This window comes from Balaenoptera acutorostrata, chromosome 8 (assembly GCF_949987535.1).
Source record: "Balaenoptera acutorostrata chromosome 8, mBalAcu1.1, whole genome shotgun sequence".
NCBI classification, from domain to species: Eukaryota; Metazoa; Chordata; class Mammalia; order Artiodactyla; family Balaenopteridae; genus Balaenoptera; species Balaenoptera acutorostrata.
Window position 1 is genome coordinate 76,144,364 of NC_080071.1, and position 25,138 is coordinate 76,169,501.

The 25,138-nt window shown below is 46.9% G+C and overlaps 2 protein-coding genes across 4 annotated transcripts in view; both read right to left on the reverse strand.

Annotated features, from left to right (window-relative positions):
• The window catches only part of NHEJ1 (non-homologous end joining factor 1), a 76,317-nt gene extending 60,263 nt beyond the window's left edge, over positions 1-16,054 (reverse strand). The window contains exons 1-5 of one of the 3 annotated variants that reach the window (XR_009008959.1): positions 15,725-16,054; positions 12,496-12,776; positions 11,842-12,054; positions 3,790-3,928; positions 3,152-3,210 (exon numbers count right to left, since the gene is read on the reverse strand). Coding sequence is in view for 1 of the 3 variants with exons in the window: in XM_007187946.3 (XP_007188008.1) it covers positions 3,152-3,210; positions 3,790-3,928; positions 11,842-12,054; positions 12,496-12,672 (588 nt within the window). In the remaining 2 variants the exon portion in view is untranslated. The remainder of the gene's footprint in view (positions 1-3,151; positions 3,211-3,789; positions 3,929-11,841; positions 12,055-12,495; positions 12,777-15,724) is intronic. The other 2 variants (XR_451509.3, XM_007187946.3) reach the window with 2 other exon arrangements.
• Positions 16,055-16,535: 481 nt separating this feature from the next.
• On the reverse strand, positions 16,536-25,083 carry SLC23A3 (solute carrier family 23 member 3). Its single transcript, XM_007187949.2, has 13 exons — positions 24,696-25,083; positions 23,317-23,513; positions 23,032-23,189; positions 22,821-22,918; positions 22,535-22,608; positions 22,023-22,204; positions 21,576-21,699; positions 21,312-21,420; positions 19,903-20,156; positions 19,280-19,385; positions 18,830-18,997; positions 17,717-17,812; positions 16,536-17,235 (listed from the first exon to the last, which is right to left on the reverse strand). Exons 2-13 carry the CDS (start codon positions 23,479-23,481, stop codon positions 16,943-16,945), a joined length of 1,827 nt encoding a protein of 608 aa, XP_007188011.2. The 5' UTR covers positions 23,482-23,513; positions 24,696-25,083; the 3' UTR covers positions 16,536-16,942.
• Between the last annotated feature and the right edge of the window lie 55 nt (positions 25,084-25,138).

Here is a 25,138-nt window from a genome sequence, read left to right on the forward strand (position 1 = left end):
GAAGGAACTCCCTCCAGTGGACCCTGCTGAGCGTGGGCCATGCCAGCCCACTCATCCTAAACTTCCTCTTTAACACTGTTCATACTGGCATGTAGTAATAGCCCCCAATTCCTTGACTGGTCTTCTATTCCTAGCCCCTAGTCCTAGGAAATGCTCTACATGGGGATATTGCCTTCTGTGAGAACAGGGCCAGCCCTGACTTGAATGGGCACTGCCAGGAATCCCCCTCTAGTTAGGCCACCATCGATTGGCCCCCTTGGGCTCCCTGGAAATGAAAATCAGGCTCCTAAGGGGAGAGGAAAAACAAAAGGACTAAATGTGGAGAAGCAACCCCTGTCCGATCCTTAAATATTCTTCCTGGCCTTAGTATCCTAGAAACCTCCCATCCTACTGCCTCCTGTGCCCTATCTCAATGGCCTCTTGCCTAGCAATAGTCCTAACGAGAAGTAGGAAAAACAGACCCCAGACACTGACCGCGTGGCCCTCTGACATCAGCCCTGGCCCCCTGCACCTTCATCCCGAGCTCTCTGTCCCTGGTTTGTTTATCTTCCTATGTTGCTTATTTTGATGGCACATCCTTTCAGCTCAGTCTTGGGTGACCCCGTGACCCTTCTGTGTCCTGTTTGTAGGACCCCAGGCAAGCAGAGTAACTGAAAAGATGCACTGGCCATAAGAAATGCTGCAGTCCCAGTAGGAAACCTTTCAGTTCTAGCAGTTCTGCAGGACATTCCGAGGACAGGGCAGTGATCCCAGAGGTCACAAGAATTCTACATGATCCTAGCCCTTGACTCTCCTCTTATTTGTGTGTACGACCAGTAAAAGTAGCAAAACAAAATAGGGATAATCCTAGACTATGAGTCAAGAAGTGTGGATGGTCCTAAACATACAGCTACCACCATATGACCCTAGGCGAGTCACTTAACCTCTCTGAGGCCCAATTTCTTAATCTATGAAATGGAAAGCTACAACTATCTATCGTCCAGATCCTTTCCAGATATAATAAAATTCTACAAGTCTATGCAGTTTGGATGTGATCCACCCAGAACCTAGAGGACCAGAGTTCTTGAAGTAGTTGGTTCCAAACACCAATCTCCTTCCTGGGCTAGCACCTGTATTCCGTATGCTTTCTCATTCAGTTCTGCAGTGTTCCTCCACCCTAATAGCATGAAAGAAATGAGACTTCAATTCTACAAATGAGAAAATAGAGGCTCTGAGAGAAGTGATTTATCCAAAGCCGCAAAATAAATCAGGAGAATAACTGAAGATCCCAAGTATGGGTCTAACAAGCAACACTATATCCACAGCCCACACCACCACAATTTTCATAAAATCCCTCCAGTGTAGGTTTATCAACATATTCACCCACAAACTCGTTGAGAACCTATTACTTCTAAGCACTATGTTTGGTGCTGGGAACATAGAAACACATTCAACGTGGTCCTTGCCCTCAAAGAGTCCATAGATCAGTAGAAAAAGACATAGTCTTGCAGACATACAAACAGCATCATGACAAAGTTATAACTAGTAAAATAGAGGCATGAACCAAGACACTATAGTAGCAGGAAAGAAGGATTATCTTTACAAGGACAGTCCGGAAAGGTCTCCCAAAGAAGCTGAAGCTGACACTTGAAAGATTAATAGAAGTTTACAAGGTAGATAAGACCAGGGCACTGGGCATTCTAGATAAAGGAACAATGTGTGCAAAGACACAAAGGCTAGAGAAAACAGCATTTTTGGTAATTCAAAGCCATTCTGCATGGCTGAAGCATAAAATACACAGAGAAAAATGTTGAGAAACCCAGCTGGATACGTATGCAGGCACTAGATCAGGAAGGGACCTCCCTGCTGAGCTAAGAATAAGCCTCTCATTGTTTGACTAAGGGGCTGAGGTAGGGAACTAGTATGCCATCCCAGCCTACATTAACCTCCTTAATACCCAAACCTATCTGAGAGAAAAATGGGGGAAGCTATATGAGAGAAAAATGGCCTAGGAAATCTCTCTCTGTCACAAGTTTAGGTTTAATGATCTCTCTTTCCCCATGAAGACCTGAAACCTATTCTGCTTCAGGACTTAGCAACACATGCTTTCCTTCTGCTCCAGAATTACAACTGCTTCAGTAGATGGACTGAGCGCTCAACTCACATGTTTTGTTCTCACTGTTAAGACCTCAAGCATCATGAGGCTACTGCTCAGTCAACGGACAAAGGCAGAACAGAAGGTTCCAAATCACCTGCTTTTTGCTCAGCCCTGTGAAAAGCACTAATTTCAGGTTCAAAAGAAGTAGGAGTCCCAGTCCCTGTCCACAACAAGCTTACAAATTAGCCTAGAAGACAAGACAGAAATATAAATAATCTATACATAACACAATATTACAACAGCATTATTTACTTACACAATAAAGTACCAACCTGGGTAACATGTATAATTAGAAAATAGTGCAATAATACTAGGGTACTAACTGTACAACCAACAAGTCTCAGAAGAGTTAGAGAAAAAGATCAATATTGACTGGTATTATCAAAGGTCACTATTATTAATATTACCCCTGCTTGGCATTTAATAGATGTTTCTTTTGGCCAAGTTCAATCCTTAGAAGGGAAACCTAGGCAGGAGCTTCTGACAGGCCACAATTATCTACTCCCCATTCATTCCTTTGCCAGTCCCCTTGTATAAACACTGTGATTTTCCACAGCCTACTGTGCCCACAAGACAGTCCCCAAATGGTAGCCCTGTGCTTTTCACCTTCCTCTACTGCGGGATGTCGAAGGGGCCCGGACAAGTAATAATGACTAGCCCCCCGCTCCACAATCCAGACCTGGGATCAGATCTCAGCAAGCAAAAATTTAGCAACTGGTCAACCAAGGTTTCCAAGAGAATTCCAAACAAAATCCCTAGGTACTTTAGCAGAGATGTTTTACAAATGTTAATCAGCTCACTTTTGCCTTTTACATCTTTCCCCCTACTTCTCCCCATCATCCCTAGGTACATCTTAAGCTTTATCAGACTTTCTATAGGTAACTTTTCCACAGAAAGGGCTCTCCAACGATGCAAGCAAACCTAACACCCAAAACGCAAGTCACCACTCAGGCACCTGGAAAGAGGAAGTAAAGCAAAGCTGCCCAAGGAGAAAGGAAATAACAAATACTCTACCTCTACCATAAATTGTTCCAAGAAGGAATTCTCTTCAAATGGCTCTGTCTTCAACCGATCTGTAACAAGAAGGGAGACAGAAAAGAAATATGAGTCTTAGAATGAGTTTCCTACCTGTGAGATGGAAAGGGAACAGAGCCCAGGACTTCTTGGGAAAGAGGATAAAGATGCAACACCCAGAGACACCTAGTCCAGTGGGAGAAGAGGACAAACAGGAGGAGGAAAGGGTGATTAGCAATAAATGACAGGTTCAGTGGCGGCATGTGCTCTAGAAGGTTTTCCCACCACAAAGACAGGTGAAATTGAATTTTTATTCTGAAGTTGGAGCTATGCAGCTTCCTAAAGTCCCAAGTCATTTTTCCCTCATGCAATTTTATATAGCTGTTGGCCCTTCCCAGAGTCTTTCCTTGCCATTGCCTAGGGCATGTCTGGACTCAGTTACAGCTTCTATTGGATACTTGGGCCCCAGCCAGGTACTTGAGGCAAAAGAAGTGTCATCTAATCTCCAGTCCTGGTCAGCACCCAGCACCCACCCTCGGGAAAGCACCTCCCTAATGCAAATGAGTCTCCCCCTTTGCTAAGGCTCTTCGACTGTCTGTACCACTCCCGACCCAAATCCTCAAAGAATGTCCTCTCACCTCGGCTCAGCGTAGCCCCACTCTCCTGGTAGTCCTGGATCTCTAGATCTTTCATACGAAGCAATGTTGCTAGGTCCCTCACCTGGCACTGCAGTGCCAGACTCATGCCCATCAGAGGACGAATCAAATGTTGGGAGACCTTCCATGGAAGAGATACCAATTAGCCAACAGATAAACATAAAGTACTCCCTAACAGTGTATAAGGTACCAGGAAAAAATACTGAAAAACAAATGTTTTCACAGGAACTTGTATTTTCATAGTCAAGCAACCCATTTACATGAATGTAAACACAAATATAATAATTAAATTAGTATATGAAAGAGGCTCAAGGATTTTCTTTGTGGCACAGATAAAAGGATGGGAAGAATAAAGGAGAACATGTATGAATAGATAACCTAGAGTTGTGATTTAAAGAGAAGGATGTGATACAGGTGATAAGAGGTAAGTGTGGACTCAACTCTCAGCAAAAACTGAGAGATGAAAGCAGAAGATCCAAGTAACCTCCAAGAAAGTAGATGCAACTAAAACAGAGTATGCTAGCTGGAGTGTAATAGAAGACCAATATCAACAGAAAGTAGAGAACTGTGAAAGTCAAATCAGACCCAGACACCAATTATGAACCATTTCAGGGCTGACGATAGCCCAGAATGAGGCCAGAGTTTCCATCTGTTCCCACAAATGCAGCAAAGTCTAAGGTCATTGTTGGAATAGAAACAAGCCAGTCACCAAGAGACCAGCCTAGGAAGGAATAAACCACCCCTCCACACAGCTTGCTCTTAACCAGAGGTAAGAAGGATGTAAGCATGGCTACACTGCAGTGCAGCTAGAGTGATGCTCTCATATGATAATGCATAGCTATATAGAATAACCATTCCATTCACCTATACAAGGTGTCCATTAGCCGTCAAAAAAATTAGCTAAAATCGATAATTTGTGGTTGGGGGGTATTATGAAAGTTCCTTTCCCTTCCTGCAAGGAGATGAACTAAAGGAGGCAGTGAGAAGAAATGCCCTAGATCAGAGGTCAGCAAACTTTTTCTGTAAGGGCCAGAGAGTCAACATTTTCAGCCCTGTGGCCCATACAGTCCCTGTCACAATATTCAACTCTGCTGTTGTAGCAAGAAAGCAGTCATAGACAACATGGAATAAGTGAGGGTGGCTGGGTGCCAGTATAACTTTACAAAAATAAGCAGCAAGCCAGGTTTGGCCTGTTGGCCATAGTATGCCAACCCGTACCCTAGACCTAAAAAGGATAGCTTTTAGACAAGAAACCCCACAGAGGCTTGAAGTGAGGAAAAGGTACTAAAGTGGCACGTAAGATGTGCAAGCTGGATCAGGATCAGGATCAGAAGTCTGGACTCTTCAGACTTGTATGTTTTCTTTTTTTTTTTTTTTTTTAATATTTTATTTATTTATTTATTTATGACTGTGTTGGGTCTTCGTTTCTGTGTGAGGGCTTTCTCCAGTTGCGGCAAGTGGGGGCCATTCTTCATCGCGGTGCGCAGGCCTCTCACTGTCGCGGCCTCTCCCGTTGCGGAGCACAGGCTCCAGACGCGCAGGCTCAGTAATTGTGGCTCACGGGCCCAGTCGCTCCGCGGCATGTGGGATCTTCCCAGACCAGGGCTCGAACCCATGTCCCCTGCATTGGCAGGCAGATTCTCAACCACTGCGCCACCAGGGAAGCCCAGACTTGTATGTTTTCATTTCCATTAATTTTCTAGTAAAACTTATTACTAAAGACTTCAGGTGTATTGTGGCTCAAACTAACAGGAAATGATTCTTTTTCTCTAAAGACAGAGTCGAGGAGAAGACACTGGGTGTGTGTTAGGGTTGCGGGAGGTTAGGGTTTAGTGGCAGCAGCTTTTGCACCAGCACCAGGACCCAAGAAACGCAGGGTAACAGTGCAAAGTGGAAGGCCGGCAATTAGGTCCAGCTATAGACACCCGTCACTTCTTTCTGTCACAGAGCACATCCCAACCTAGAACTGTCTCCCAGCTCAGTCCTTAGTATAAACTTAAACCTCCAGGAAGTACTGTTCAGAATGTGGCAGAAGCTCTGCTTTTGGAAAATGTATCTGCTCTAGACTCAACTCTCTTTCCTAGGAATTGTTTTAAGTTTGGTCCTTCTCAAGGGAGATCAGGAGGAAAAATAGGTGAATACTTGTATGAAAGCAAGCCAATATTTGGTGAGTTGAATTGAAAATAATTGCCACTGCTAACCAAGCAGCATCACCATCCATTTGCTGGCAGCACTCAAATAACAGAAATTCCTAGAGTTAATAGCCAACCTTTCTCTGGGGGCTACTTTCACAGCAATTCCTTTGAGTAGTGGTAAATATAACAGCATGAAACATGATGAGAAACAGTTTTTAATCAATGCCATGTCTAATTAAATGTAGTTATTATTGAAATTATTGATAGGACTCCAATGTCTATATAGCATTTTTTTAAATTAATTTATTTATTTATGGCTGCGTTGGGTCTTCGTTTCTGTGAGAGGGCTTTCTCTAGTTGTGGCGAGTGGGGGCCACTCTTCATCGCGGTGCGTGGGCCTCTCACTGTCGCGGCCTCTCCCGTTGCAGAGCACAGGCTCCAGACGCGCACACTCAGTAGTTGTGGCTCACGGGCCTAGCCGCTCCGCGGCATGTGGGATCTTCCCGGACTGGGGCACGAACCCGTGTCCCCTGCATTGGCAGGCGGATTCCTAACCACTGCGCCACCAGGGAAGCCCTATATAGCATTTTTTAAAAGCTTTTTATCCTTAAATATTTCAACTTCTCAAATAATTTCATAGGATTGGGTTACACCACTCTGACTCATTGGGGTATAACTCATTTCAAAGTTAGTTGAACCCTAACTTAGATCAATTAATTAGAATAAAACATTGTGGCTGAAGCAACATATTTCAAAGCAAATCCACAGATACTACAAAGAAAAATCTTGAAATGCTTTAGGAGGCTGGGACACTCCCTCCCTTTCATTTACAGACAGCAACATACGAAAAGATGCAGTTCAATAAATCAATTCAACAAATACCTACTGGGTGCTGAATACACGCTCTGACCCTGTGAGGTTTCTGCCCTCAAAGAGATCACAACAGTTAAGGAAGTCAGGAAGTGTGGTGGATATAGAACAGGAGTCGCCAATCTTCTCCAGAGGAAAAGCTATTTATAATTTTCCCCAGCATCTTCAGATTTCCCATAGAAATGTTCATATGTCATAGGCAGAAGAGCAGGATGGCAGTTATCAATCCCAAGATGAAATGAATCATGTTTGGATATAATGAAAAGAATAGTAGACTGGGAATTAGGAGACCAAGATTCTAGTCCTGGCTCTCATAGCACCTAGATGTGAAAATGGCTTAACCCCAAGTACTCTCATGGTCCTTGTCTTTTTTATTTTTATTTTATTTATTTATTTTTAAAATAAATTTATTTTATTTATTTATTTATTTTTGGCTGCATTGGGTCTTCGTTGCTGCACGCGGGCTTTTTCTAGTTGCGGCGAGCAGGGTCTACTCTTTGTTGCGGTGCGTGGGCTTCTCATTGTGATGGCTTCTCTTGTTGCGGAGCACGGGCTCTAGGCGCGCGGGCTTCAGTAGTTGTGGCTCGCGGGCTCTAGAGCGCAGGCTTGGTAGTTGTGGCGCACGGGCTTAGTTGCTCTGAGGCATGTGGGATCTTCCCGGACCAGGGCTCGATCGCATGTCCCCTGCTTTGGCAGGCAGATTTTTAACCACTGAGCCCCCAGGGAAGCCCCTTGTCTTTTTTTAAAAAGACAAATTATGGAGTTGGACTATTTGCTCTCACAGGCCCACTATAATACTAAGGTTAAGTAATATTACATATGTTCTCTTATTTAATCCTCACATCTCTGTGGTAAGGTCAGGATTGGTATCGCCATTTTACAGATGAAGAAACTGAGTCTCATAAAAATTCAGTAACTTATCCAAGGTAATACAAGTAGTCAAAGTGATGGAGCTGAGTTACAAATTCAGGTCTGCCTGTGCTCCTTCTACCACCAAAAAAACCTTCAGATATGACTCCTGGGAATCATAATCTGGCCAAAGAGGTGACAAATTTGAAACTCAAAATATGGAATATAAAGAATTACATTAGAAAACAAAGATAACAATAATAACAACAAAAAAGAATTACATTAGATACTAGGAAGAATAGACAGTGGGAAGGAGGAGGGGGTGATGAAGAGAAGTTGGCCAGAAGTGGAAATGGGCTCAGTGTTAGAAATCTTTGTATATTCCATAATATCCTGCAGAGACATAAAAAGTATTACATTATTAATGTGAATGTGGTAGGGAGTGTGGGGAAACAGGTACTCTCCTACTCTCAGATATGACTAGGAGGAGTTAAGCTGCACAGTCTCTCTGGAAGACAATACAACATTACGTTAGCGAGATCAAAGATGCAAATACTCCTTGATTCAGCTATTCCACTTTTAGGAATTTACTCACTCATTTACACATAGAAAAAGTAAATACAGGATATTCACTACATATAAAAACAAAAGAATGGAAACAATTTAAGTGTCTACTAGCAGCAGAGCAGTTAAATACACATTGATATACTCATTCATCAAAATGCTATGTTGCCATTAAAAAATATTAAGGCAGGTCTTCTAAATGTATTGCTGTGAATGATTTCTACGTTCTAAAACTAAGTGAAAAAAGCAAGGTACTGAACACTGCGAACAGAATGCTGCCATTTGTGAAAATACATATATCTAGATATGTATTTGACTATATGAGTATATTCATATATACATATATATATATACTGATATATATGTGTATATATACATACACACATACACACACACATATATATGTGGCTTTCCTTGAGAATTCACAAGAAGCTGACAGCAGTAGTTGCTTCAGAGAAGGAAAATGAGGGACTGGAAAGGGAGTAGAAAGAAGACCTATTTCTTCCCTACATACACTTAAATGCTATTTGAAGTGTTTGCCTTTTGCATGAGTTACTCATTCAAAAAGAATTAAATAAAAACTATGACAAGAATGAGTAACAAACAAAAATTATGACTGTGTGACCTCATAGACACACACACAAGCCTGAAATAGTATCCGCCTACATCCTCACCGGTGTCCACTGGCTCTAACTTTTTCCCTATAAAGCTTCCTCAGGTACAGGGATTTCCCTGGGATGGCATTCTTCTTCATTTAATAATATACCTTGAAGCATAATTATTAATAAGTTGTTCTCCTCATGGCCAACCAAGATTCATTCCACTCTAAACACTGTTGCCTCTTTTTATTTATTTATAATTTATTTTATTTATTTATTTTTTTGGCTGCATTGGGTCTTCATTGCTGCATGCGGGCTTTCTCTAGCCGTGACGAGCGGGGGCTACTCTTCATTGCAGTCCACGGGCTTCTCATTGTGGTGGCTTCTCTTGTTGTGGAGCACAGGATCTAGGCATGTGGGCTTCACTAGTTGTGGCACACAGGCTCAGTAGTTGTGGCGCACGGGCTTAGTTGTTCCGTGGCATGTGGGATCTTCCCAGACCAGCGCTTGAACCCGTGTCCCCTGCATTGGCAGGCGGATTCTTAACCACTGCGCCACCAGGGAAGCCCCTGTTGCCTCTTTTTAAATTGCAGCTCCCCAATTAGAGGAATTTGCCTAGAATAGCTAGGTTTTCTTCACCCATTACTTTTAATTATATCATTATACAAGTGTTCTTTACTGTATTCTTTTTTTTTTATTTTTTTTTTTTATTTTTGGCTGTGTTGGGTCTTTGTTTCTGTGCGAGGGCTTTCTCTAGTTGCGGCAAGTGGGGGCCACTCTTCAACGCGGTGCGCGAGCCTCTCACTGTTGCGGCCTCTCTTGTTGCGGAGCACAGGCTCTAGACGCGCAGGCTCAGTAGTTGTGGCTCACGGGCCTAGTTGCTCCGTGGCATGTGGGATCTTCCCAGACCAGGGCTCGAACCCGTGTCCCCTGTGTTGGCAGGCAGATTCTCAACCACTGCGCCACCAGGGAAGCCCTTTACTGTATTCTTTTGAAAGAAAAAACTATTAGAGCCCATCAGCTTCCAACAGGAACTGCCTCCCCAATCTCACTCTTCTGAATTTCCAGGGCTGTGTGATATAAAATGAGAGTAGCTATCGCTAGGGCTTCCCCAAGGCTGCCCAAATGTTTTGGTGCCAGAACAAGCATTATTGAGGGAACAGTGCCTCCTGGTGTTACTTAGAAAAAGTTACGGGGTTTTGAACAAGATGATAAATTCTACTTAAAGCAAGGTGGAAATTTTCAAAAGAAGTTCAATTAAAATCAACAAAATTGAGTGATTATTATTTGCTAAGCACTGTTTATGGGCCTTAAAAATTCAGAGGTTAATGAGCAGTAGTTCTCCAAACACTCAAGACTAGCTTGGGTCAAAAATACTAGATCAAAAACAGGGAACAGTTTGTTGAAAAGCACTTTGTTCCATCACCCTGCTGTTGCCAAAGCATCACACTACCTCTGGGAAACTAAAGAAGGGAGACAGGAAATGATGCCCACTTGTCTTCAGATCCCTCTGCTGATAAACCTACAACCTTAGGACCCCCATAGAAGACCCTGTCATCTAATGCTAAAACAAGCTCTGTTTATATAAAAGGGTAGAAGGACAAGCAGAAGTAATTCCTGCCAACTAGTTCTTCACTCTCAACTAACTAACTGCTAATAAAAGCTCTTGGGGCCTAGAAAGCTACAAGTGAGCAGAGGACATTATCTTCTGAGTCCGTGAAAATGGGCTCTTGAATCAGACCTACCTGGGAGTCAAATTCCAGCTCATTCATTTATAAACTGGATGACTTTGGACAAATTACCTTCAGTCTCAGCTTGCTACTCTGAAAAATGGCAATAATACTTATCTTGCAGGACAGGACAGTTGTGAGGATTAAATGACAAGATAATGTTCAGAAAGGTACTCAACACCGGTATATAGCCTACCCTACTACCAGAGTGATCTGGATAAATTACAAATTGGATCGTGTTAAACCCCTGTTTGAAGTTTTTCAGTGAATCCCTGTCACCTTTGGGGTAAAATCCGAACTCATTAGAATCCTTCAAGATCTGGCCACTGTCTACCTCATTTCTCACGGCTCCCTGTAGTCATGAAGTTCCCCCACTTGCCCCACACTTATACATCTCCATACCTCTCAGAATGCATTCATGCCTAGAATGATCTTTTTATTTTCTCCCGGTTATTTCCTACTCATCTTCAAAACTCAGCTCAGGGCTTCCCTGGTGGCACAGTGGTTGAGAATCTGCCTGCCAATGCAGGGGACACGGGTTCGAGCCCTGGTCTGGGAAGATCCCACATGCCGCGGAGCGACTGGGCCCGTGAGCCACAATTACTGAGCCTGCGCGTCTGGAGCCTGTGCTCCGCAACAAGAGAGGCCGCGATGGTGAGAGGCCCGCGCACCGCGATGAAGAGTGGTCCTCACTTGCCGCAACTGGAGAAAGCCCTCACACAGAAACGAAGACTCAACACAGTCATAAATAAATAAATAAAAGAACGTGAATTTCTTAAAAAAAAAAAAAAGAACTTTACACTTATAAAAAAAAAAAATTCAGCTCAGAAACTCTCTCTTCAAAAAGGTTTTTCAGATCCTCAATCATCCTGGGCTTATCTCAATCAAAGTATATACCATAATTTATCCTGTTTCCTGTCTGTCTACCTTCTCATTAGATTATGAACTCCAGGAATAGGCTATATTGTTTTAGATCTGGACACCCAACAATTAGCCCATAGTAGATGCTTAATAAATGTTGAATAAATCAAGTAACAAAGATACCCAGTAAAGCATGTAGGCCCAAACTATGCTCCTTTTGAAAGGAAAGAATGTACCAGTCAAGAAACCTTTTTGCCTTCTTTCTAGTCAAGGAAAGTTTTCTAATTGGAGACGAATTTCAAATGGGGTTTACCAAAAAAAAAAAAAAAACAAAAAAAAACAACACCTAAAGCTTCATTTGAGAAGCTTTGAGAAGGGGAAGCAGCTGGCACCCCTTTCCCTACCCCGTATTTGAATTGCACTTACCAGCGAAGGGCTAGCTAGGATGCAGTGGAAATTCCAGTAGAATGGGAGACCAGAGAGCTCACTCCGCACCCGGAGTATCAGCGCCTCTGCCACAGGATCACAGGAGAATGTAGCTTTGCCAGGGCAAGCAGCGTCCTTCAACAATGGGCGAAGCAGATCATCCAAATGACAAAGAAAAGCCGCAGGAGGAGCAGTCAGGCGCTTGTTCAGCTCCTAAAGAGAGAGCAAGCGTTGTACAGGGTGAGAGGGCTAAAAGGAAACTGACTCCCTGGTAAGTAACAGCAAAGGAAAGCTCTGGTTAACATGAAGACAGTGGGCAGAAGAGGAAGGGAAGGGAAAATAAAAACATCAGAACAGGAAAGAAGAAAACAAAAAGAAGAGAGATCAACTGGCCTACTTCACAATTCTGCCTTCCACTGAATGCACTACAGAAACACACACACACACACACACACACACACACACACCCATATGGAAAGATTCTAGGGCTAGAGGTAGAAGTGCAGAACATTAATGGGAATTGTAGCAACCTAATTTGACCTTCCTTGGCTACCTATAGGTGAATAAGCTGGGTGACGTTAATGCCCCCTGACCTTCACTAGGAAAGAAATTATGTCCACTGCCACCCATAGCAGTACTTCTCTTCACACTTACCTTGGCTCGCTGGCTGACCACACTAGTGTCCACCTGTTCATGCCACACCTGTTGAAGATCTGAAACCAGCAAGGCATAGCCCTGCTTGGTGATATAAGCCTTGGCCAAGAGGGAGTTCTCGGCAAGCTGTAGCCATGCCCACGGCTGCATCAGCAGGCCTTGCTCCAGTTCCTCCATCTGCAGGAGAGTCTTAATTTAGCAAAGTGCCCCCAGGGTGCTGTAGGCCTGGGGGTACACCACTCAGAGAGTTCTCTATCAAATACATCTTGTGAAAATCCTCCCTGAGAAAACAGAAGGCATTGATTTACATTCAACCCCCTCTCCTTCACCCTCCCAGTATATAACCAGCTGAGCACCAACCTTACCACCTCTTGCCACTAAAAATCTATTTAGAATTTTGAGTGGTTTTTTTCCCGTATTAAATTCCTAGAAAACATAAAATATCTCCTTCTTCTATAGCGGTTAAGCCTTACCATATTGGTACTAGTATTTCTGCTTTCTAATAATATAACAATATTGAAACCTAAACCATTCTTGTTGCATCTTTATCACATTCCTAATAAATATGTCAATGCTATCCTTTCCCAGAACTTCTAGAAGAGAAGAAATAGTTCTTGTTTTACAAAACATCATAAGTCATAAGTGTCATGTGCAGGAAATTCAAATTATTTGATCATTATCTAAAAACAAAACTCTGGGCTTCCCTGGTGGCGCAGTGGTTAAGAATCCACCTGCCAATGCAGGGTACACAGGTTCGAGCCCTGGTCCATGAAGATCCCACATGCTGTGGAGCAACTAAGCCCGTGAGCCACAACTACTGAGCCTGCGCTCTGGAGCCCGCGAGCCACAACTACTGAGCCTGTGTGCCACAACTACTGAAGCCCTTGCGCCTAGAGCCCGTGCTCCACAACAAGAGAAGCCACCGCAATGAGAAGCCAGTGCACCACAGGGAAGAGTAGCCCCTGCTTGCCGCAACTAGAGAAAACCAGCATGCAGCAACGAAGACCCAACATAGCCATAAATAAGTAAATAAATAAATAAAATCTAAAAAAAAAACTCTGGAAGCTCTCAGAATTTTAAATAGGTGTGTGTGGGTATATATATATATGTATTCCCTAAACATATACATACATTTCCTGAATGAATATATGTATGTATGTGTGTGTGTGTGTGTGTGTGTATATATATATATATATATATATATATATATATATATATATATACACATACATTTATATGCCCCCTAAATATATTTTTTCCCTAAATATATATACATTCTCTAAGACAGGGATTCTTAATCTAGAGTCTATGCATGTAAACCCTCTGGAATTATATGCAAAATTTGTGCATACCTGCATATACCCATTTGGAGGGAAGAGGTCCACAGCTCTGGTCAAATCCTCAAAGGGATCAATGAGACACAAATAAAGAGCTAATAACTCTGTGTCCAGAAGCAAGGAGAAAAGCCCCAACCCCATTTCAAGAAGACCCTGAATGACTAAGAAGTCAATACAAGGCACAACACAGCACAGAGGTAGAGACCATGAATTAACTCTACTTCACTCATCATCCACATCCACATCCAAGGCACTGCCATCAATGATATCATGCCCTGCTGCACATCCTGGAAACCAACCTTTCTACTTCAACAACTAAATTTGTAGCCTTAATCTAGTAGATGTTCAGTAACTATGGCTACTTTACAGGCAGTTTGATCATTTTTCCTGAGGGTTAAGAAAAAAAAAAAAAGTGTGGACCTCCCTGGCAGTAAAGACTCCATGCCTCCACTGCAGGGGGCACGGGTTCAATCCCTGGTCAGGGATTCTGTGTGCGATGTGGCACAGCCAAAAAAAAAAAAGTGATGTAATTTCAGTTTATAAACACAAAGTGAAGTTGGGGGGGGGGGGGTGGCACAGATCTTAGAATACAAAGAAAACAAAGAAAATCCTTGGATTTCATTAACGTGGTTAACACAGTGCTGTTCTTCCAGTCATTTTCATCTCTATCTAAGCCATTATTCTTCCAACCATAACCTAGTTTTTGAAGCGCGGCCTTGTAACATAATTTGTACAGTCACTAGACAGGTGAAATAGAACTATATACATTGCGATTTTTATCTGCAGCAGCCTCAAAACCTTGTGTTCAGAGGATGGTATTTCAGTCACATTCCCACCTGCTGTTCCTACTGGGAAGAGAAAATCTTGGAATGATTAAGCTAGTCCTCACGGGACCAGAGTTCCACATTGCCCAAGGTCAGAAACAGCAAGTCGGTCACAAACAGCAAGTCCAAGTCGCCAAGCCCTTCTCTCCCTTACAGGCACTCCCCAGCGTGCGCTCTAAGAGTCACCAAAATTGGGTTGACTATCCGAGCCTGTCACTTCGGAAAGCCTGGAAGCTCAGGACCCTCACACAGTATGTTTTGTTTTTGCGGGCAGGGGAGGAGTTTAAAATGTGGGATCTGGGATCAACAAGCCCCCTAAAAAGGTCTGAGAAATTCAGCATCAGACCTGGGTTTGCTGCTCCCACCACGCGTGTCCTGTTTTGAGGCCTCTATATCTCACCTTTCTCTTGTTTCCTTCAAGAATGCCTTTAACCCTCACGTTAACCAGAGTCACCCGTTTATTATTTTTAATGAGGGAGGGGAAGCTCCGAGGGCCAACAGAGGAGTGGGGTGGCCTAAAGCGGGTCGGCACCCAGTCCCGCCCCTTGGCCGTGAGCCCCTCCCTCGGCGCAGTTCCTCCGCCATCCTGCAGAGGGCAGCAAAACCCCAGCGACCGTCCGGGCTGGGCTACGCCCCGCCCTCGGTCCCTTCACCACAGCCCCACCCCAGGAGCCCCGCCTGGCGTCCAGTTTCCATTTGCCCTCACTAGAAACGCCTTCACCGTCCACGTTTCTATTTTTACAGCACCGGCTGCATGAGGCGCGGCTCGGGACCCCTCAAAGGGCAACAAAGCCGAAAACCGGCTACTTGGTGGCACCGAGCTGCCCGCATAGGAGTACCCGCACAAACCCCGCCTCGCGGCCGGGAGGCAAGCTGCGCACGCGCGGCCCCCCGGCTCCGCCCACGCCCACCCCCGGAGGCCTGTCCCAGAATCCTGGCCGCGCGCGGGTCCCTCCTGGGAGGAAAATTCGGGTAGGAAGCGCGTTGCCAGGGCCAGCCCGCAGAGTCCGAGCAATCTCTCGCCGCCCGTCCCGGCCCTGGCCCCGATTAGAGCTCGACCCCACCTACCGTGAGCGGCCTCGAGAGCTCTCACTCTCCCCGCGGCAAGCTGGCCCGCCCGCGCAAACCGAAAGGCCTAGAGTAGGGTCATTTCCCCCCAACCACGGGGAGGCGGGGTCTTGGGACACTGAGGCGGAGCCCAAGCCTGATGTGGGCGGGACATCTGGGCCCACGGAGCTGATAAACTGGAGCCGTCGGAGGTGGAGGGACACTGTGACCGGGAAAGCGAGAAGAGAGGCTGGAGGACCCCCTGGTAGAGAGGTGGAGGGGTAGTGGCGCCCCTCAGAATCGCGCTGGCAGAGTAGAAAGAATGCCAGACGAAGTGCAGGAGAGGGGACCCCGGATTTGGATTTGTTGATAAACCCAAAGTCATTTCCCTTCCCTACGTGTCCAACCTCTTTTTTTGTTGTTTTGTTTTTAAATAAAACGATGGGATTGAACTTCACTAGATATCTCTTTTGGGTCTCCACCAGCACTCGAGTTGTTTAAGAGATGAGTCTCCCAGGCATAAATCCCATGGTCTGACCTCATCCTTTACCTCTCCTGTCTCATCTCGCCCTCCATGCACCCCCAATTTATGCTCCATCACCACAGAGAAGTTTGAAATCCTTCAACTCATTTTGCACCTTGTACAACTTACTGTTTTGCTCGAGCTGAATACTTGAGCCTAAAAAATTCTCCCCATCCCTGTTCCACAATGAAAAATCCTCTTGTTAAGGCCAGCTTCAGTGCTGCTTCTATGTAAAGCTTTTCCCACTATCCCCAATCAGAATTCATTATTTCTTCCTCTTTGCTCCTATAGCATTGTTTCAATCTTTATTGCAGACTGCTTTGGATTTTAGTTGGTAATTACATGTCTTTTTAAACCATAAGTGTTTGAGAGGGCAGGGACCCTGTCTTATCCATATCTGTATTTCCAGGACCTTGCACATAGGAGGCACAATAAATATCAGTTAGTGAATGCTGGGGTTCGAGTATAGATAGTTCACAGGCAAAATATCATTCAATCATGGCCCACTAAACCATGGCCCTGCTCTGGAACAGTTGGGCCTAATTAAGAAAAGGAAAGGCAAACACACCTGTTGGGAAATGAGACCTTTAGGTGGGCCCGTGTGAGACACACACACACATCCTCTCCCTGGGAGAAAGTAGAGCCTGGGATCTGGCTCTCCAGCAAGCTGAGAGATAGGGCTAAAGTAATCAAGGTGGAAGCTGGAGTCCTGGTAATTACTGGGACCTAAGTTCTTCTCTGCTAGACCCAGGGCACTGCTCCCCAAAGCCAGGCAGCAAGTCGGCTGTCTCTCCTGGCTCAGAGGGCCCTCCTTCTTCATTCCCAGAGTCTTCGGGCAGTGGGCAGAGGCAACGGAGGGGCTGGGGAATGCAGGGACACAGGTTTTGGATGGAGAAAGGAAGCTCATACTCTTGAGCAGCCTTCTCCCTGGACTTCTGAGGCATCCGAACCTCTTGGGCAGTGAAAGAAGATGGCAGCCCTTGACCTAGGCCTCGCTCAAGCTGTGTGCCTGCAAAAGAGAGGGTGGTCAGGGCTTCCCTGGTGGCACAGTGGTTAAGAATCCACCTGCCAATGCAGGGGAAACAGGTTCAAGCCCTGGTCCGGGAAGATCCCACATACCGTGGAGCAACTAAGCTTGTGTGCCGCAACTACTGAGCCTGTGCTCTAGAGCCCACGAGCCACAACTACTGAAGCCCGCACACCTAGAGCCCGTGCTCCACAACAAGAGAAGCCACCACAATAAGAAGCCCGTGCTCCACAACAAGAGAAGCCACCACAATAAGAAGCCCACGCTTGCCGCAACTAGAGAAAGCCTGCGCACAGCAACGAAGACCCAACAGAGCCAAAAATAAAATAAATTTTAAAAAATAATTTTTTTTTTAATTCAAAAAAAAAAAAGAGAAAGATAGGGTGTTCAGGCCATTGCCCAACCCAGGGAGTGATGACTTCCTGGCCATTCCCCAGTCTGCTGGGGCCTGGCCTCAACTTACCAGGAATGGTGTTCTCTAGGAAGAAGCCCAAGAGTCCTGCCAGGAAGATGGGCTCTGTGAGCAGTGAGCGTAGTAACACATCCAAGGGGCTCCAGCCTACAGGGGGTTGGGGCCAGGCAGGAGGGGAAACTCTGATCCTATGCAAAGCCAAGGAGCCTAATACTTCCAACCTAAGCCTAAGTCTTGGACTAAGGACAGATCTTTCTGAATTGTTCCATGTCCCCCCTCCTTTGTCCCTCTGCTCTCTATTTCCCACACCCAGGCCCTTCCCACAGGGTCCCTGCTCAACACCCTATCTTCTGAGCATACACGTGCCCTCCAGATATGCTTCGATAGTTCCAGGCTCCCTGTCTCCTGAAAGTTTGGTATTGAAAGCCCCAACCTTATTTCCCATTTCTTACCTTCTGTGCTCTAGCCTGGGTTCCTCAACCTCAGTACTACTAACATTTTGGACTAGATACTTTTCTGTTTGAGGGGGGCTGTCCTGTACATTGCAGAATGTTTAGTAGCATCCTTCTACCCACTAAGTGCCACTAACAATCACCTCTCCCCTGCTTATAACAACGAAAAATGTCTCCAGACATTGCCAGATGTTCTCTGTGGGACAAAACCATCCTCAGTTAAGAACCACTGCTATTTGCTAAGCTGAGCTAACTAAGTTATTTGCCGCTCCCAGGACATACCCTATGACTTCCTACTTCTATGTCTTTATTTATGGTGGTTCCTCCACCAGGAATGACCTTCTCACCAAATATGTTTTTAAATCTTACCGTCCTTCAAGACCAGCTCAATGTTACTTTCTCCATAAAAGTTACCCAGATCATCTCCAAGAGAAGCCATCTTTCTCACCGCCGAGCACCATAGCTCTTTATCTGAACCTTTCTAGTTATGTTTCTACACATCTCATCTCTTTTACTAGACTGTCACATCTACAGTCACCTTTGTATCCCAAGGGGCTAGCACAGTGTTCAATAAATATTTGCTAAACAAATGGATGGACTATACCAAAACCCTTTTCTGGGTGCGGGGGCCTGGAATCCAGAGAAACTCAAGCCTTGAGCCCTTGCTTTCCCACTGCCAAGCAACTTCTCTTTACATCCCCCCTCTTCCCACCTGTGCTCAGTAGGACTGGAGCTTCCCGAAACCATCTTGGCAGCAACAGGGCCATGAAGATGGAGAAGCCAACAATGAAGACATTCCGCCCAGAGTCAATGTCAGCCAAGTGGAAGCTGGAGAATCCAGTGGACAGAACCACGGCCTGGGTCACCCCCAGCACCCCACCTGTCTCATACAGAAGTAATTGAAGATGTTGGGAGAGGGCTGGCACAGCAGAGAGTATTGCAGGCCAGGGCAGGTTGTAATGGGCAGAGACCACCAAAAGGCCCAGGAGCAGAGAAGGCCAGTCAAGAGGCCAAGATATGGCTGAGAAAATAGGACAGCTGACACAAACATCCATATATTAGGGAGGCTATTCAGAAAGAAAGGGTGCTGACCACCAGCAACCAGTTGGGCCCTGCTGGGGGGTACTGGTTCAATACCAGTCCTGCTGATACATCCACTCACCAAGCACAGGCAGCGGGATGGTGGTGAGGAGCTGGACCAGCCTCGGGGAGAGCCCAAGCACCACGCAGAGCAGCCCCACCAAGTGGGCCACTCGCCGAGATCCAGCCTAGATGACGAAGATACACTAGAAAACACAGCCACCTCCTCGACCGTTCAAGGTTTTCACCTGGCCGACACCTTCTCATCGTTTGGATCCCAACTCAAATGTCACTCTCCCAGGAAGCATCCCCCAGCACTCTACCTAAAGGGGCTTCCCTTACTCAACCACTATCCCACCCCCACTTTGTTTTCTAAATAGCACTTATCACTCTTGGAAATTATCTTTTTTTTGTTTTTCTTAAATTGTCCACTTCTCTCTCTCTTGAAGTCCCCAAGAGAGCAGGGACTTCATCTGACTTGCTTCTCTCTAGAACCTCAGCCGTGGTACAGTGCCTGAGGCACAGAAGGCGTTCAGTAGTGATTTAGTGTCCTCCTCACACTCCTAGCCTTTACCACTTCTAGGTACCTCTCTAAATGAGATCACTGCTGTGAAGTGCCTGGCAGAGGGCTGGGCACAGCTGGTAATCAGTCCCCTTCCCTCTCCTGCACCTCCGGCTCCCCTCCCCCCACCCCCGTCCACATACCTGGAGAAGACTCACTGTGCCCACGTTGGGGAAGCTGGATGCAGTGCCCATGGGGCTCCCCAACAGCCCGGCCAGCACACTGCCCAGACCCTCCAGGCTCAGCCCTCGGCTACAGGCATGCGGAGGTGGAGAAGGCAAATGCAGCAGCTGGCCACACAGGGCGTAGCAGCCCAGGGAGCTGGTGGAAGCTGCCAAGGCCATAGAGATGCCTGCAGCCAGAGCCCTGGGTGTCAGCAAGGGCCAGTGCCACTCAGCTGGGGAGGGAGAAAGAGCTGCTTTGGGGCCAGACTCACGTCTGAAGCATCCCCCTGCCTCTGACAGCCTATGACACAAGAACCCTAAAGGCCCCATTGTCTCTGAAGATAATGTCTTGGGACAAAACCATCAAACTCAGGGTAAAGACCCATCCCTTTACTGTGGTCTACAAGGTCCTCTTTGGTCTGACCCTTACCTCTCTCTCTAGCCTCATCTCCCACCACACTCTGCCTCACTTCTTTCACTCCAGATACACTGGCCTTGTTTCAGGCCCTTGTACTTGCTGTGTTGCTGGCCACTAGAGGGCCTTTGCATATGCTGTTCTCTCCGCCTAGAATGCTCTTCACTCTTGACTTTACCCAATAAGCTCCTACTCATCTCTCACATCTCAGCTCAGTGATCACTTCCTCAAGAATGCCTTTCCTGGGAATTCTCTGGTGGTCCAGTGGTTAGGGTTCCATGCTCTCACTGCGAGGGCCCAGGTTCAATCCCTGGCCAGGGAACTAAGGTCCCACAAGCCACACAGTGCAGCCAAAAAATTAAAAAATTAAAAATTAAATAAATAAAAATAAAAACATAAAAAAAGAGTGCCTTTCCTGACCTCTCCAATAAAGTCAGATTCCCCATTATGAACTTTCATCACACAAGGTACCTGCCCTTTTTAATTTACCGCATGCAATTTTACATTTACTTGGGTGACGATTTAATTAGTATCTGTATTCCCCTACATATTATAGGCTTCATGAGTGCAGGTACTGTGTGTGTCATGTTTACCACCATGTCCCCTGTCACGTGCCTAGCACATAATAAGCACTCAACAGACCATTATTAAATTGATGAGTGAGCAAATTTCATATACAATGCCTCAAAAGCAATCTTTGTGCACAGGTCAACAACTCAGATGTCTGTGGGAGTTAAGTAACATAAATGTGTAAACTGGGTAAGGAGTACCAACACGCAGTGGTGGGGCTTACAGATGTCTCTAAACAGTAACAAAGACACCTGTGGTGAGCGGCTGGCATTGCCCCTCAGACTGGCAATTTCTCTCCCTTGTGTGTTTTGAGAATCTGTACAGCTAATTTCATTAACTCAGAGTCCAAAGAAAGAGACACTTTTATGTGAGTAAGAAGATGGAGGACTAGAAGAAAACCTACCTGGGTGAGGCAGCCAAAACCACGGTGCCTCGGCAGACAGCTCCCGGGGGATGATGCTGAGACCCAGAAGGGCAGAGATGATCCACACACAAGCTACTGGGATCAGCACCTGAGGGACAAGACTGAGACGGGAAAGAACCCCTCCCCCAGAACTTTTCAAGCCAGCCTTGGAGGGGTAGACAGAAAGCAAAAGGTAGGGGGCCGAACGAGCATTCCGTGCCAGCCCTTCTAACTTCAACTGCCCCTGCCCAGACCTCCACATACCGAGAGGAGCCTGAAGACAGGGATGTGAGTGTGGGTTGGAGAAGTTGAAGCTGGCCTCCAGGGGTGCGGCGGTAACAGGCGGGAGCCCAGGTGCTGAGAACAGACCACCATGAGCAGGATAAGCCTAAGAGAGGGAAGGAGCTTTAGGAGCAAGGGGAAGCAGGCATCCTGAGGTGGGGGAGTGGAGGTAGGAGTGGCAGAATACCATAAAAGGGGGTCCCGGAGAAGAAAGCCCCCCATGGAAGGGGAAGGAGGGCACCTTGGGGGTCAGTGGGAGACAAGGTGAAAGTCAGGATGAACAAATGAATCCAGCAAAAGTCCTGGATTCCAGATCCACAAAGTGTTGTCCCTTTTGAGATGGCAGCTGAACCTGGTGGAGCCAGCACCTCGGCCCTCCCCCGCTCCCACACACCCCACCGGGCGCCACGCCTCTCAGGACTTACGTACAGCGATGCCAGGCCCCAGTGAGCAGAGCAGAACAGGGCTACCTCCCTGTGGGCCGAGAGCCCTGCCACAATTAGGCTGGGGGCCAGCACCAGGGGCCCACAGTGGGGGAACAAGTGGCCAGGACCCCCGAACAGCCCCAGCGTGACCTGCAGCAGCCCGGAGACCACCACGGCCCCGGACACCTGGTGGAGTGGAGAAGTGGACAAAGAGAAAACATTCTCTGCTCAATTGAGATGACCTCAGCCTGGACATCTTAACTAATTCCAGGGAGTTCCCTGATGGCCTAGTGGTTAGGTTTCCGGGCTTTCACTGCCGTGGCCCAGGTTCAATCCCTGGTTGGGGAACTGAGATCCCGCAAGCCACGTGGTGTGGAAAAAAAAAAAATTCCAGGAGGGGTTCCCCCTACCCAACTCTTTGCCCTAGAGCATCTCAGTCCCTGAAAAATGGAAACAAGAGCCTCCCCAGTCGGGCACCACTCTTAGCTCTCCTCCTCCGCATCCCCACCTACTCACTTCTCGGAGAGAAGTGTTCCAGAGCTCCAGGCCATGGCAGCCAGGTCCCCCACACAGGCGCAGCACAAGGGAGGCTGGGAGAAGTTGCGGACGTGGAGAGGAGAGAGGTAAACAGGTTGGAGATCCATTGCTCTACAGTTCTGGCTGGTGCCTGACACAGCTCCAGCACCCCGTGGTGCCTAACCCTCCCATCATTGCCCCATCTCAATCCTGCACCCACTTACAACTGTGTGCTCAGGTGAGCACCCAACCTCACCCTCACCCTGTGCCCTTGCTCTGTGCTCACAGTTTCCAGGTGTCCGGGTGGTCAGAGGTAGCTTCTGACTGGTCAGCACCAGACCAGGGATAAGAAACTCTAAGGATGGAGCCTGGATAAGAGGCAGCCTGTAGGAACAGCAGCCCCAGCAGGTCTGGAAACATGGGGCAGCTGAAAGCCTCCCCGAGCCTCTCCTACGCGCTGGGACCCTGTCCCCTTCTCTCCAGGGAGTTCCCCTCACCTGCTGCCCATCCAAGTTTGCAGGGCTGTAGACACGCCACATGAAAAGAGGCTGGAGGCCAGGAGCTGGGCAGGAGAGGAAGAGAGTCCTCCTGCAGGGAGACTTTGAAGCAGGAGCAGGTGGGAGGCGCAGAGCAGAGAAGCCAGGACCAAGATATGCTGCAGGCAGAGGAACAGTCTTCAGAAATAGGCAGAAATACCTATTTCCAGAGGGTTTCTCATGCCACACCTCCTCCCTCCAAACACCCCCTTCAGCCAGCACCAACTCCTGCACCTCTGCTCCTACCTGCAGAGCCAGAAGACAGCTGAGGCCCCAGGGAGGAGACCCACACAGAGAGGTCCAAGAGTGAGAGGAGGGATTTTGGACAGCAGACAGTTGCGGCAGGGAAGCCATGGTACTCTGGGAGCCCACGGATCGGAGTTGTATGGCGTTGGGGGGTGATCGGCTCATGCTGCCCTGCCTTTCGTCTTGTCTTGCCTGCCCTGGAGTTAAGGAGGGAGAGTAAGAGGTCAGAGTTTGTGTGAAGTTAGCTGCCTGGAGCGGGCAGGGGGCGGGAGTGTCAATGAAGCAGAGCGAAGGGATGAGGGATTTGGGGCAGGACACGGCCCTTTCACCTTTGCCCAGCTCTTGCACAAATTCCATCACCCATTAACCGGGGAGCCAAGTTCTGGACCCCTCCCCCCAAGAATCTCCATCTAGAGCCCCTGTCCCAGGAAAGGAGTGGTGGGGAGGAAGCCTCTAAAATAGCCTGGGGAGATTTTACAGATTGTATTCCCTCCTCACCACTGCCATTTGGAACCATCACGATTACACTACAGTTCTCAACCCTATTAGGGTCCAGCCCCCTGGACTACCTCAAAAGGAAACATCCCTACGTCATGTACGACAACAGTGACCACAACTCCGTATAATGTCCTCACTGTAATATAAAGGAGAAATAAAAGTAATTTATCCTTTCAGTGTGTGAAAGCTTGGGCCCAACTAAACCAGAAGACAATGAAGTAGTCCAGTGCCCACCCCCATATGTGGAATCAACGTGGATGTGACAGCTGCAATGCCAACTGATATCGGTGCTTTCCTGATGACACATGTACCACAGGCACTGCTGCCATTAGTGACCTGATGTTCCAAAATAGTGAACAAGTTCTTAGTAAAGTGATGAACAAAGCATAGTTTTAATTTACACAGAGGTGCATTCCTAGCAAACTGAGTCTTTTTCCAAATGTGCAAAATCTATTCTGTGTTCACATGTAAAACACTGCATAATTCTAGGCTCAGATAAACAGGCTTTTCATATACGTGACGTATATCCGGTGGTTCAAAAGTTGTCTCAGGAATTCTTCATAATAAGAGGGGGGTTCCTGAGCGTTTCAGGACGTGTAGCATCCTGTACAGGGCGACTAAATGCCAGCGAGTCCCTTCCCTTCAAATTTTTGTCAATCAAAAAATGTCCCACAGGGACTTCCCTGGTGGTCCAATGGTTAAGACTCCATGCTTCTACTGCAGGGGGCATGGGCTCCATCCCTAGTCGGGGAACTGAGATCCCACATGTCACACGGTGCAGCCAAAAAACAAACAAACAAAAAGCCCCATAAATTTCCAAGATGCACCCTAGGTAGCAGCACCACCCCTGCTGAGGATTTTCTTCCATGGTCCCAAATAACCTTAGTCCAGCTGGCTGCTCGGTTTTCCTTCTTCCAGTGATAACCCAGCCTTGGTCTTCTCTTTAATAACACTGACGACGACCACGTGTCAGACCAGAAAGGATGTCAGGAGAGAGATAAGGTGTCCTTGGGCTTGCCCTCAAGCTCATGGGGCTCCGCTGGATACTTGGCTTGGCCTCTCTCCACGAGATGTGCTTAGGGATCCACAAAGACGGTGCTCACTCAGAACCTGTGACAGACAGGGCTACCCCCAAGCGTGGCACAGTCACCCTCTGGGCCCCACTGCATCCAAGTCGAGCAGTGCTTGGGGCCCCAGGGTGCTGGGAGCAGGGATGAGGGAGAAGCTTGATATGGGAGCCTATGACCATCAAACAACAGGGAAGTTCTGGAATGGGGCTGAGAGAGAATGAGTTGCAAGATGATGGGATCAGGGAGTAGGGAGG

Bases quoted from the DNA above. Each gene is read 5' to 3' on its own strand.
- SLC23A3 (XM_007187949.2), bottom strand. From the start codon at position 23,481: ATGAGCCGATCACCCCCCAACGCCATACAACTCCGATCCGTGGGCTCC. The intron at 23,190-23,316 runs GTAGGAGCAGAG...CTCTGCCTGCAG, and splicing joins GCTGTCTTCTGGCTCTGCAG to CATATCTTGGTCCTGGCTTC. The intron at 20,157-21,311 runs GTAGGTTTTCTT...CTCCCTCCCCAG, and splicing joins GTTTTGGCTGCCTCACCCAG to CTGAGTGGCACTGGCCCTTG.